We start from the raw sequence: 13,203 nt of genomic DNA on the forward strand, positions 1-13,203 counted from the left end.
TCTGATGCAGTATAGGCGTGAGGATAAAAACAAAGCAAAGTTGTTGCTTTCATATCTTTTAGGTACTGAACAGTGGGTTTCATCATCTCATTAATATTTCTACTTATCAGGACTCTTTAATGTTGCAAAATGACTGCTTTGACTCTTATTCACCACTCTTAATTTCAATCACATCACCAGCCACAAGTTTTAACTAGTGACATGATATAGCTCTGTACTGATCATCCAACATAATTAAAATTTGGTTTGTTAATACAATATACACTGAATTCTCTATTATTTTTTATTCTGTATGATTAGGACAAGATGAAGTCCCTTAAAAATGGGTGCCAAACAACCACTTACAGATATTGGAGGATGGGGGAGGCAGGGTGTAGTGCAGGGGTGTGTCAAACTCAATTTCATTGAGGGTCACATCAGTGATGTGTTTGACCTCAGAGGTTGGGCATGGCGATGTTGGACGTGAGACAGGATCACACCTCCGCATACATGGTTTTTAAAATGATTTATAAAAATAGAGAGACGTAAATTTCTGTGATTTTGTTTTTTTAATATATACTTGATCTACTTGATCACCCTATGAAAGAGAAACCAGATCAAGAAACTAACTCCAAAGGACCAGACTAGAACTACAAATTATTGACATAGGCTATAGTAGCAGAATCTTGCAAGCCTGAAAGGTAAAATATTTTACTTTTCCTCCCTTTAATAACCTTCTGAGTCAAGGACTCCTTCAGTACTCTGGCAGCCAAAAGAGGGGGGGCTCACATGTGCCCCCTGCACCCCATTCTGGGCCTGGACCACCCACTGCAGCACTCAGCAACCAAAGCACCCCCCCCCCCATGCCTCTGTGCCCCATGCTGGGCCTGGACGGCCTCCTGCAGCACTCTGGCAGGCAAAATGCCCCTCCCCCTGGGAACAGAAAATGGACTAAAATCTATCCATATTACATCTTCCTAGCGTTCAAGTGTGATTTGGTCAATCAATTCCTTGTTGCTCTTCCTTTTGGGATTTCTTGGATTTTTTCCAGTTTCTAGATTTTCCTCTTCTCAGAAGCTGAGGGGAGATAAGACAGAACAAAGTGCTTTTTTGGGGGGGGGGGGCTGGGAATAGGGCTGGCTTTATGAATGCTGGATGATATTACAACTGGCAGCAAAACTACGGTATAAATGCTACTTGTAGTGGGCCATCTCTTGATCTGCCCTGCCTATCACTGTGGCATTTTTTAACACTGTGCCAGCCTGGGGTTCTGCTACCTCTGCTAATTAATTAACATGGATTACTGCCAAATCTGGCACACCTGCATTCTATCAAGGATGAGGTTGTCCTTTCTCTAGAAAGGCCAAGCTTGGTGTTCAGTTATATCATCTCACAAAACTCAGTCATCAAAGGCATAAAGCTCACCTACCTGCAAAGCCAATGAGTGGTTATTCTTCCAACTCCTTCTCAAAAAAGGCCAAATCTACCAAGGGGCCCTTTCCTAGCCTGGTATCCTACTTTCTGCATGGATTTAGCATAACTTTGGCTGTTTGCCCAACATTTGGCAGGATATTTGGAGGCCTTTCCCTCAATTTGGCTATCTCTCCCTTCACAGATATACAGGAAGAATATTTCAGTATTTTTCCCAAAATATATATCAAACATTTAACTATAAAGTATGCATATAGTACACTTTAACTTACCCAAAATAAGCCACCTTCCATTTGCTCATACACATAGACATAGTACTTAATTGTGACATAATTTGCAGAAGAGCAAAACCAAAACAATACCATATTCTGAGCTGTGGGTCAGATCAGTTTATCAGTCAGATAAATCATATCAGTTTACTGAAATATCTAGGAATTTCTGAGAGCCACTGCATTCCTGCATCCGAGTAGAAGTAAGTTGAACATATGGCAAATACTGTGAATTTGCTGATTTTGCCATCCTCTGAAATCTTCCTTTTCTCTGATAGGTTCCTTTGCAACTGCCCCATTGGCTTCTATGGGGCATTCTGTGAAGTGGATATAAATGAGTGTGAAATGGTTCCTTGTTTGCATGGAGGAAGTTGCTTCAACAAGCCTGGAGGCTACCAGTGCGTTTGTGATTCTGGTTTCACAGGTTAGCACATTTTAAAAATGTACTTTGTAGACATAAACCAAATCCCATTATAATAACATGAGTGTTTGATCATAAAGTCATTGTTTCATCCTGGATAAGCAAAAAGGTCACTTACTTTTTGAAAGATAGATCAATAATTATCGTGGTGATTCCTAAATCTGCATCTTTGTTAAGCACCTCTGGACCTTACAGTACTTACTGCATTTCTGATTTATTGGTTCTTTACCAATCCAGGTACTTAGTTGAATTATATTAAAAGAGAGGTTCTATAGACCAGAGAAAAAAATCAATATTTTGTGAATTCAGCTAAGAAAAAATAATTACTAGTGCAACTGTGATGTTTTACAAAAACCTACATATCACAACTCCTTTTTCAGTTGTGCCAGTTTATATCACAGTAGGAATGCTTAATGAATCAACATAAATCCTGACATATGTGAAAGAAAAAACAAACAAATCAGGCTTTGGCACAATAAAACTGATTTACGTTCACATTTCTCATTATCGAACATTTGACTTTCCTAAAATGTAATGTTGAAAACTTTCCTCACGTAGGGATTTGTAAACTTAAATATTTATGCATCATTTACTGAGAGAAGCTGTACTAAAATCTCTGAATCTTTTTACTAGTACGTAAATATTCATCATATGTTATTCATATATAATGGATTATTTGTATTCAAAAACTCTAGCACTGCATGCAAGAACAGTGCAAGAAGCACCCTGCAACTGGTCTCTCATTTTGGGGCAGCACGGGGCAGCATGTCCACTTGCAACTCTGTTCTATGAATTCCACCGGGGTACTCCTGGTGTGCAATTCAAGATGCTTTTTGTCACTTGTGAAGGCTTCCGTGGCCTGGAGTTGGGTTGTAAGAGCCATGGTGGTGCAGTGGTTAGAGTGCAGTACTGCAGGCTACTTCTGCTGACTGTCAGCTGACTGCAATTTGGCAATTGAAATCTCACCAGGCACAAGGTTGAGTCAGCCTTTCATCCTTCCAAGGTTGGTAAAATGAGGATCCAGATTGTTGGGGAGCAATATGCTGACTCTGTAAACTGCTTACAGAGGGCTGTAAAGCACTGTGAAGTGGTATACCATGTAAATCCAAGTGTTATTGTTATTATTTGTGGGACTGCCTCTTCTCAATTCTTTCGAACTATCCTGTTAAGTCTGGCAGGAGAGGCCTGTTGCAATGTCCCAATGATTAAAGAATGTCATCTTGTGGGAACCAGAATTTTTTTGTTATGGTGCCTGTTTTATGGGACTCCATACAACTACTGGAATGGGAAAACTTACCGCAGCCAATTCACCATGGCTGTAGGAAAACTCACTACAGCAGACTTGCCACGGGACAATTTAACAGTTCAATTTAATTATTTAATTTTTAAAATATTTTAATTTTTGTCAGTTACATTTCCTTTTGGCCCTCTTGCATCCTTTCTGTAATGTTTCTATTCCATCATTTCTTTGATTTTAGTGTAGACAAGCATATATACACATGTGTACATACATATGCTACACACACACATATATATTTATGATTCGGCACTTTGCAATGTTTCCCTTCACTCATTTCCTTACCTTATCTAAGAAAAAAGAATGCTGGGCAAAGTTCTGCTTTATTTTGACTTCTTTATGGGAATACAGACCTTCTCATAGATCTCATACCAAGTCAATATTTTCCTGTGTGCGCAACAACAACAAAAATATAGAAGAACCAGGCATCCCTTTGGCAAGGGCAGCAAAGATGGCCAGGGAAGGTCAGAGCTTACTACAGAGAGCAGTCGTGGAGCCCAGCTGATTGACAATTATGAAGGCATTGCCAGTCTCCATGGGGAAGTCTAGAATGGAAGATCTTCTGTTGCAATGCTATGGAATCACTGATAACGTTGATGAAATGGTGGCTCCCTTCTGAGTAGCCGTGCTTGTCAAATAGAAGTGTGGCATCCTTGTAGCACGTTGGCCATTTTATCCTCACTCCTCCCTTTGTCCTCATTTCTTTTTTCTTTTTATTTTTTAATCTAATTCCAGCTTAGATGCAGAACAGGAGGATGACAGATTGTTCCATGTTATACAACACTGACGACTAAAATGAACAGCTGATGTGACAACTAGCAATCCTGATTTTGCCTCCTGAATGTAGCAGTTTATTTGACACAATTATTGGGCTGTTGAACACATCTGAGCAGCTGCATTTAGCTCATTGGGCCTATTTAGGCAGGTCTATTTGCATAAGTATTAAAAATTAAACTTAGGGTTGTAGCATTATTTTAGTGAGCTTGTATCGTATTCATGTTTTGGTCTGTTAACCATTCCTTTTTGATAAGATTCGTTGCTAAAAGCCATTGATGTTGTTATTGAATTTTAGTTTATACTGCTTGGCACAAATTATGATAAGCAAAATGGTCTTATTTGCCAATCCAGAGAGTATGATGAAGGGAAGCTATTTCAAGGACCATGTAAGCTACCAGACTGTGAACAAAGGGGGGGGGGTCACAATTCCCATCAATTAATAGGTTGATGCTCAGTGTTGGCTTTATTGACAGCTTGAAAATTTGAGAAGCATTTTTTTTTTTTTAGAAATGTACTATATACTATGATGCATGACTACTTTCTATGTTGTATTGGTTTTATGTCACCTAATTCATAAGAAACGAAAACATATTGTTTGCAAGGGTGCCAACCTTCTCTGCTTAGGATAATGAAAAAAACAATTTAAAAAGTCAATATGTCAGCAGTTTAAAGGGACTGGATTTATGAGGATATAACCAAGCAATATATTTAGCTGATTAAAAAGGAAATATATGCTCAGCTAGTTATTTCTTTCATATATATGTGCATGTATACATTTATACATATTTTGCCTAAGGGGCCTTACCCAAAGAAGACAAAAAAGAGTGCCTGAGGTTGGTCTTAAAACCCAAGTTTTGTACCAATTCATTTGTACCAATAAAAGAGAATATCTGTAGCTCAGGGTTGAAATGAGGGATCCTTCTGAAATGAGCCCAGAAAACACCAAGGATCCCTCAGAAAACTGTGTATGCAAACAGTATTTTAAATCATCTACCAGTTTCTATCAGTTTCGGCTTTTAAATATTTTAAATATTAAAATCAGCACTGCCAAGTACATAAATTTCTCTTCGTTGAAATTTTTTTTCTTAGTTCCTTTAATTTCATGAAAAAGAATTTATTTTAAAAGATAGAAATTATTTCAAAGAAAGTTTAAGGTTTTGTGCCTTTGGCCCCGTGCCAATTCCATTGGTAATGGACACACCAACAGAAAGGCTTCTCCTTGAAGGCCTTAATGGCTAGAGATGTTCAAAATGAGAAAAAGCTCTCCAATTGCTCTGCCTTTTGATATTTCTGGCTTTAAAAGTTGATACTATATTTTTTATGGTTGGTAAGTTGGCAAGCAGTGTAAATCTGTCAAGAGAGCAATAATTTGATCCCTGAACCTTGCACAGATGACTACTTACCTGATGCATTTCTTACTTCCAGGTATTTTTAAGGGTAGCTTCCTATAAAGTCTATTCCACAGTAAAAAACAAACAAACAAACAAACAAACACCTAGGTGTTCTGTCTCACTTTTCTTCTTTCCCAAAAGATGAAAGAATACAAACTCACACAAACACAGGCAGGCAAGCTGGCTCGGACTTCACAGAGTTAATTCTTTGGAACTGATAATATCCTTGGCATTCCAACAAGTCCGAACTGATAACAAATAAAAATCTACTCACAGAAAATTACAAGGCAGTCCACAAAAATCATTCACGAAGAAAATCTGAGGTAAGATTAAACTTTGTCCCGTACAAAATTCCAGCTGAAAACATACCCACTTTTATCCCCTGTGGGGTGTGGCTCAATGACTCAGCTCACTCTCTGACTCTCCCACGCCTCCTACATTGCTGCTCACGTTTCTCCCTACGATGCTGCTTAGGATCAAGCCAACACTCTTCCTCTTTACTCCCTGTCAGGGGCTGCTCCGATATGCCTTCCTCCTGATTAATCTCAGGATGTTCCTCTCGGTTGTCTGATAAAACCTGAGGCATTATCAGGGAGGAAGGCATTGCCAGAGAGGAAGGTCCTGGGAAGGAAGGCATTCCCAGTTCCTCCTCCTCATCTTCCAGGTCTTCTTCCTCTGACAGCATAGGCTCGGGAATGGGGGCCACAACACTATCCCCCACCGCAGGGCCCTTCCCCTGAGTCTGACGGTCAGGAAGTGGTCGCAAGAGGAAATGGTCATGGAACATCTGTATAAGGTCCGGGGTGTGGATCGCGGAAGCATCCACCCAGGAGAGGGCCTCCGGCCCATCCCCCTGCCTCTCGATCAAATACTGGAACCACCCTTTTAGCCAGCAGGAATCCCTAATGCTGGCCACCTTGCCTTCTACTGTGCCATCTTCTCTGGGCACAGGTGGTGGATCAACAGCTGTGGGACGTCGGAGATAACATGAAGGGGCGTCAGGGACCAAAAGGGAATGGTGGAAGACTGGATGAATTCGCGTGGAGCACGGTAGAGTCGGTCGATAGACTACGGGGTTGATGACCGCCTAGATGGGAAATGGGCCGATGAACCAATGGTCCAGCTTCTTTATTGGGCGGCTGACCTAAAGATGTTTTGTGGATAACCACACACGGTCTCCTACAGCCAGTGGAGGTGTTGCCCGTCGAGAGCGATCTGCAAACCGCTTGTAATCTTCCTTGGCCTGTATCAATTGCTGCTGAACTAACTGCTGAACTGAGTGAAGTTCCGAAAGGAATTCCTGGGTCTCGGTAACAGGGGAATCTAATAGTGTCAAAGGGAAAAACCACGGATGGTACCCCACATTAGCATAAAATTGTGTCATTTGGGTGGAAGTGTGCTGGGAGTTGTTGAATGCAAACTCCATCAGAGGGAGATAATCAGCCCAGTTGTTCTGCCGTTGGTTTACAAAACAACGCAAGTATTGCTCGAGAATGCCAATGACCTTCCCCATCCCCCCATCAGTCTCTGGATGGTGCACCGACGACAAGCACACCTGCACCCGTAACACAGTCATCAGGCTTTTCCAAAATTGGGCTGTAAATTGTACACCGCGGTCAGAAACTACCCTGTCTGGCAGACCATGGAGACGAAAAACATGCTGCAAGAACAAACGGGCAGTTGTACAGGCCGTTGGCAATTTACAACACGGAATGAAGTGGGCCATTTTTGTCAACATGTCAACCACCACCAGCATAGTTGTAAATCCAGAGGACGGTGGTAAATGAGTCAAGAAGTCAATGGAAATCGCTCCCCATGGTCTTTCTGGAGTCGGCAGAGGTTGGAGGAGACCAGGAGATGCACCCGTCGCGGATTTCACTTGCCTGCATGGTACACAAGATGTGACATAGGTGTGGACATCATGCCATACTCGAGGCCACCAAAAAGTCCACGTTACAAGATGGAGAGTCTTAAAAAACCCAAAATGGCTGGCTGCAGGGTTGTCATGACACTGAGTCATAATAAGGGCTCGAAGTGGCCCCGTGGGTACGTACAACCGGCCCTGATGCTTGAGTAAACCCTCCTCCAAAGTCCATGGGGATTTGGGTCTAATCTCCCCCATCCTCTGCTGCAACCAAGTGTCTAGGCGCTGCGCCTCTCGCACCTGAGTCCGCAAGTCCACTGATTCTTGGACTGCGGCCAAGGATTCTGCTGGCAGCACCATCCGCAGAGAAGGGGGTCCTCGGGGCAAAGGTACTCGGGTTTGCGGGACAGGGCATCCACCCTCCAATTGTGACCACTGGGGTATAGGTCACAGAAAAGTTGAACCAGGCAAAAAACAACGATCACCGGATCTGCCGCTGGTTCAACTTTCTTGCCGTTGACAAATGTTATAAATTCTGATAGTCCGTCCGGACCTCCACCTTGTGTCGGGCCCCCTCGAGATGATGTCGCCAAGCCTCAAACACAGCCTTGATAGCCAGCAACTCTTTTTCCCAGATGGTGTAATTGTGTTCGGAAGGAGTGAGTTTCCAGGAATAATAAGCGCAGGGAAAAAGAGTGGCGCTATCCACCGGGGCTTGCAACAACACTGCCCCAATAGCCACGTTGGACGCATCCGTCTCCACCACAAAAGGACAATGCGGATCAGAGTGCCTCAGGACGGGTTCTGCGACAAAAGCATTCTTGAGGGCCTCAAAAGCCTGTTGCTGCAGGGGGGCCCACTGAAATGGGACCTTCTTTCGAAGGAGCTGGGTTATTGAACCCGTCAGCTTGGCAAAACCTGGGATGAAGGTCCGGTAATAGTTAGCAAACCCCAATAGGCGTTGAATGTCCTTCACGCCACGAGGGGGTTCCCAACTACATAAGGCCTCCACCTTACGTGGGTCCATGGCGATGCCTTTGGAAGAGATGATGTGCCCAAGGAACTCAATGGAAGTCTGGAAGAAGAAACATTTCTCCAGCTTCGCATAAAGTTGGTGCTCCCGAAGGCGTTGCAAGACCAGACGAACGTGTTGAATGTGGCTGTCCCTGGACCCGGAATAGATCAGAATATCGCCCAGGTACACCACCACGAATCGATCTAACATATCCCGAAACACGTCATTCATCAGGTACTGGAAGACTGCGGGGGTGTTGGTCAACCCAAACAGCATCACAGTGTACTCAAAATGGCCGTATCGGGTGCCAAATGCCGTCTTCCATTCGTCCCCCTCTCGCATCCGCACCAGGTTGTACACCCCTTGAAGATTGAGCTTGGTGAAGATAGTGGCCTCCCGCAACCTCTCCAACAACTCTGGAATGAGCGGCAAGGGGTAGCTATTCCGCACCGTGATGGCGTTTAGCCGGCGGTAATCACAGCACAAGCATAAGTCTCCCGTCTTCTTCTTGACAAAGAGGACTGGGGCTGAGAGAGGGGACGACGAAGGCTGGATGAGCCCTCAGGCCAAGTTTTTGTCCAAAAAGTCCCGTAGTGCCACCAGCTCGGGCTCAGACATGGAGTACAAATGTCCCTTTGGCAGTGGTACATTGGGCAGAAGGTCCACTGGGCAATCATAGGGCCGATGTGGGGGTAACTGATCCGCCTCCTTCTCACTGAACATATCCGTGAAGTCCGTCATTTCAGGAGGTATGGAGATGGCAGAGGTGGTGATGTCCTGGCCAGCACAGGTGTGGCGGAAGTGGTCCAAGCACTGCAGACTCGGAAAAAAATGGCGTTCCACGACCATGCCACCTGAGGATCATGAATCCTAAGCCAAGCCATGCCAAGGACTAATGGGAAATGGAGTTCTGTGGTGACATTAAAGCGGATCACCTCCTCATGTTCTCCAATGACTAGGCGCAAAGGCTGGGTGGCGAATTTAATGGGTCCTGCAATAAGTTCCCGCCCATCAATAGTCTCGACCCTCATCGGAGGTTCCACCGGAACCAAGGGGACATCAAAATGGGCTGCAAAGGCCTGGTCCATAAAGTTAGTCGTGGCCCCTGAGTCCACCAGTGCATTTGCTGGAATCCCTTCCGACTGGTTAGCCAAGAAAACCCGAGTGTCCAAAATCAGATGCCAGGGGGGTCCAGAGTCAACCTCTGCTAATTCAGGTGGGTGTTTGATATGTGCCCGGCCTAGGGTTTCCCCTAGATCAGGCCTGCCCTGTTTCCTGACTGATCATGCTGAGATTCAGGCACAGGCTTGAGCGACCCACCTCGCTTTAGAGGACAAAAATTAGTGAAATGTCCTGCCCCCTCCCAATACAAGCACAAACCGCCTTGGCATCTCCGTGTTTGCTCCTGGGCCGTCAGGTGAGGTCTGACTGCTCCTAACTCCATTGGCTCCTCGGCCATTGCCACGACACGTTGGGTGACCCGGGGCGCTGTTAGCACAGGGCGCTGCAGTACAGATGCAGATGGCTGCTCCTGGATGGTACGATGGTTCTTTCGCCGTTGGAGACGTGCATCGATGTGCAAGCATTGCACGACCAGAGCGTCGAGGGTCGGGGTCGGTTCCACTCGAACTAACTTGTCCTGCAGCTCATCTGACAGGCCATCCTGGAAGGTGTCCATTAACGCTGCATCATTCCAGTTGGAGTCCAGGCACAAAAGCCGAAATTCAGCAACAAACTCTTGCAGAGGGCGCCTCCCTTGGCAAAGGTCCTTAAGGCGCCTGGCTGCCATCTGCACTCGTATGGGATCTTCATACATGTGGCGCATGTGTTGCCAAAAACCCTGGTAATTAGTTAATAACGGGCTGTTCTTGAGCAACAAAGCTGTGGCCCATCTGGTGGCTGAGCTGGAAAGGAGGCTTATCACAAAATCCACCCGAGCCCAGTCATCTGGGAAATCCTCTGGCCTCATAGCCATAAATAACTGGCACTGTCCCATGAAAGCCGGGAACATCTCAGGCTGCCCAGAAAACTTATCTGGCACAGCCACCCGGCATTTCCAACAAGGAGGGGGAGGAAGAGCTGCATGAGCCTGCAGAAAAGCAATTTGGGCTGTTAATTGAGCCACTTGCTGTTGTAGAGTTTGATTTTCATCTTGCAGCTGTTGTTGAAGCTTCTTAGGTAAAAGATGGTTTAAGTCAGGTACGGGACAAAAATGTTCTGTCTCACTTTTCTTCTTTTCCAAAAGATGAAAGAATACAAACTCACACAAACACAGGCAGGCAAGCTGGCTCGGACTTCACAGAGTTAATTCTTTGGAACTGATAATATCCTTGGCATTCCAACACCCTCTGCCTGCCAAGCCTGAACTGATAACAAATAAAAATCTACTCACAGAAAATTACAAGGCAGTCCACAAAAATCATTCACGAAGAAAATCTGAAGTAAGATTAAACTTTGTCCCGTACAAAGTTCCAGCCGAAAACACACCCACTTTTATCCCTGTGGGGTGTGGCTCAATGACTCAGCTCACTCTCTGACCCTCCCACGCCTCCTACGTTGCTGCTCACGTTTCTCCCTACGACGCTGCTTAGGATCAAGCCAACACTCTTCCTCTTTACTCCCTGTCAGGGGCTGCTCCAATATGCCTTCCTCCTGATTAATCTCAGGATGTTCCTCTCGGTTGTCTGATGAAACCTGAGGCATTATCAGGGAGGAAGGCATTGCCAAAGAGAAAGGTCCTGGGGAGGAAGGCATTCCCAGTTCCTCCTCCTCATCTTCCAGGTCTTCTTCCTCTGACAGCATAGGCTTGGGAATCGGGGCCACAACGCCTAGGTAACCATGACACAAGTAGCAGTAGGTAGCACAGTTCCAGAAGAAAAATGCTCCATAACCAGAACATAAGAATTACTGTGAGGAGCTTCCGGTTTGTCGGCTTCGCGAGCGGCAGGGATTTGCGAGCTGCGCAATCCCTGCCGCGCGCTAGCCGTTTTTGGGGCTCCGACCCACACGGGTGCGAGCTAGGCTGCCCTGCAGGGGCAGCTGAAGGTAGGGGGATCCGGAGAAGGGACTGGGGGTGTTGCAGACCCCCTCCCTGGCGGCAGAACCCCTTTTCCCAGGACGGTGCAGCGGCGGTCCGTAATGGCCGCCACAAAGAAGCTGGCAGCCGGGTAAGAATGCGCAGGAGGAAGTGGAGAAAGTGATTGAGAGGAGAAAGTTTTTCTTGGCTCCTAGGACTCTGAGACATATTTAATAAAATTCCTGAAAAGTATGACTTTCTGAATAATACCTGCCAGAAGAGGAAAAAAGCGGCTGCTTGAAGGTGCTGAAAGGATAGCTTTCCCTCTTTTCCTCACGGAATAAATAACTGGATATTAAGAAACCTATTTTTAGGTGGAAATTGGTTTTAAGCGATGAGTGGGAAGAGAGAGGATTAAAAGAAAATATTTGTATGCTAAGATTTGTTGGAGCAGATGCCTTAAGGATTTGAAGACTAGAATATATTGTAATAAGATTTTAAACAGATTTGGACTTTCTTTCTCTTTGATTGATATTACCCCAGAAGGAGAAAGTGAGAACTCTGCCTTGGTTTGGACTGATTGATAACTTTGGGACTGTTTTATCTTTTTTATTTTCTTTTGAATATTCTGGTTGTTGTAAGAAGAAAGAAGGAGAAAAGAAAAGAAAAGATTTATAATGGCTCTTTCTGTTGAGGAACTAAGAAATGGTGTGGAAGAAGCTTTCCTTTTCTTAGAAATGGCGCTTACTAATTATCAACAAAAATTACAACAGATGAAGACAGCAGAGGAACAAGAAAGAAAGGAAGGAGCCATCTTTAATGAATCTCAGAATTTGATCCAGAAAAAAGGAAGAGAGAAAGAAAAGAAAAGAAGAGAAAAGAAGAAAACTAAAGGATTTAAGGACTTAAGATCTAAAAAACATTTAAGAAAGGGAAAAATAAAGTGCAAAACCAATATGATGATTGTAAACAAAGGGAAAAGAAATACGACAGAGAAGGGAAGCCGGTGAAGGCAGAGGCTAGAAGGAGGGGGTAGAAAGGTTTGTTGGGAAAAGAAAGAAAGGGAAAAGGTGGAGAAAAGCTACAATGTTTTGAAATTAAATGGAAAAAAGGAATTTTTATGGATAATGGATAAAGTATAATTTTTTTTTTTAAAAAAAAAAGATTTTGCAAGGTACATAAGATGAGATGGTAGTATTGCAATGGTTTAAGAGTTGATAAGAGATTAAAATGTTAAAATGTTTAAAAATGATTGGTTTTAAAACTTAATAATAGGAGAGGTTTAGAATATTGTTTTAATTAAAGAGTTTAATAAAATTATGGTATTGATGTTATTATAAAATTTTATTATAGTATTTCTTTTTAATATTTGGATTTATTCTCTAATTATGCACTTAATTGTGTTGGATGTATTAGTTAGATAGAATGTACCAAGCAAAATCTGATTGGGTATTAGATATTATTTTAAAGATTAATTTGATTAACTTAGGGGGAGATAGAAAGGCATCATACTCTGATTAATGATTTCAGGAGAAACTGATTTTCTTTTTTTTTCATAAGGGATGAGACAAAGGGATGATAAAAAATGGACAAAAGATACAAATATAATGATTTAAACTAAGATGATTAATTAAGGTAGAATTAAGAAGTGTGAAATATGTGGAGAAGTTAATATAGAAGGCTTAGAATGGTAAATAAAATAAGTAATGATATGTAAGATGAGCATGAATATAATTGAAGTCC

At 43.5% G+C, this 13,203-nt stretch overlaps 1 protein-coding gene across 1 annotated transcript in view; it reads left to right on the forward strand.

The window, feature by feature from the left end:
* Positions 1–1,970: 1,970 nt before the first annotated feature.
* LOC148132975 (uncharacterized) overlaps positions 1,971–13,203 on the forward strand; it is a 56,914-nt gene continuing 45,681 nt past the window's right edge. Inside the window, exon 1 of the mRNA XM_087951266.1 lies at positions 1,971–2,103. Coding sequence (XP_087807392.1) covers positions 2,025–2,103 — 79 coding nt within the window. The 5' untranslated portion in view covers positions 1,971–2,024. The remainder of the gene's footprint in view (positions 2,104–13,203) is intronic.

The sequence above is a fragment of the Notechis scutatus genome, chromosome 1 (genome assembly GCF_049901735.1).
Source record: "Notechis scutatus isolate UNSWTSFEM ecotype Mainland chromosome 1, rNotScu1.2, whole genome shotgun sequence".
Taxonomy (NCBI): Eukaryota; Metazoa; Chordata; class Lepidosauria; order Squamata; family Elapidae; genus Notechis; species Notechis scutatus.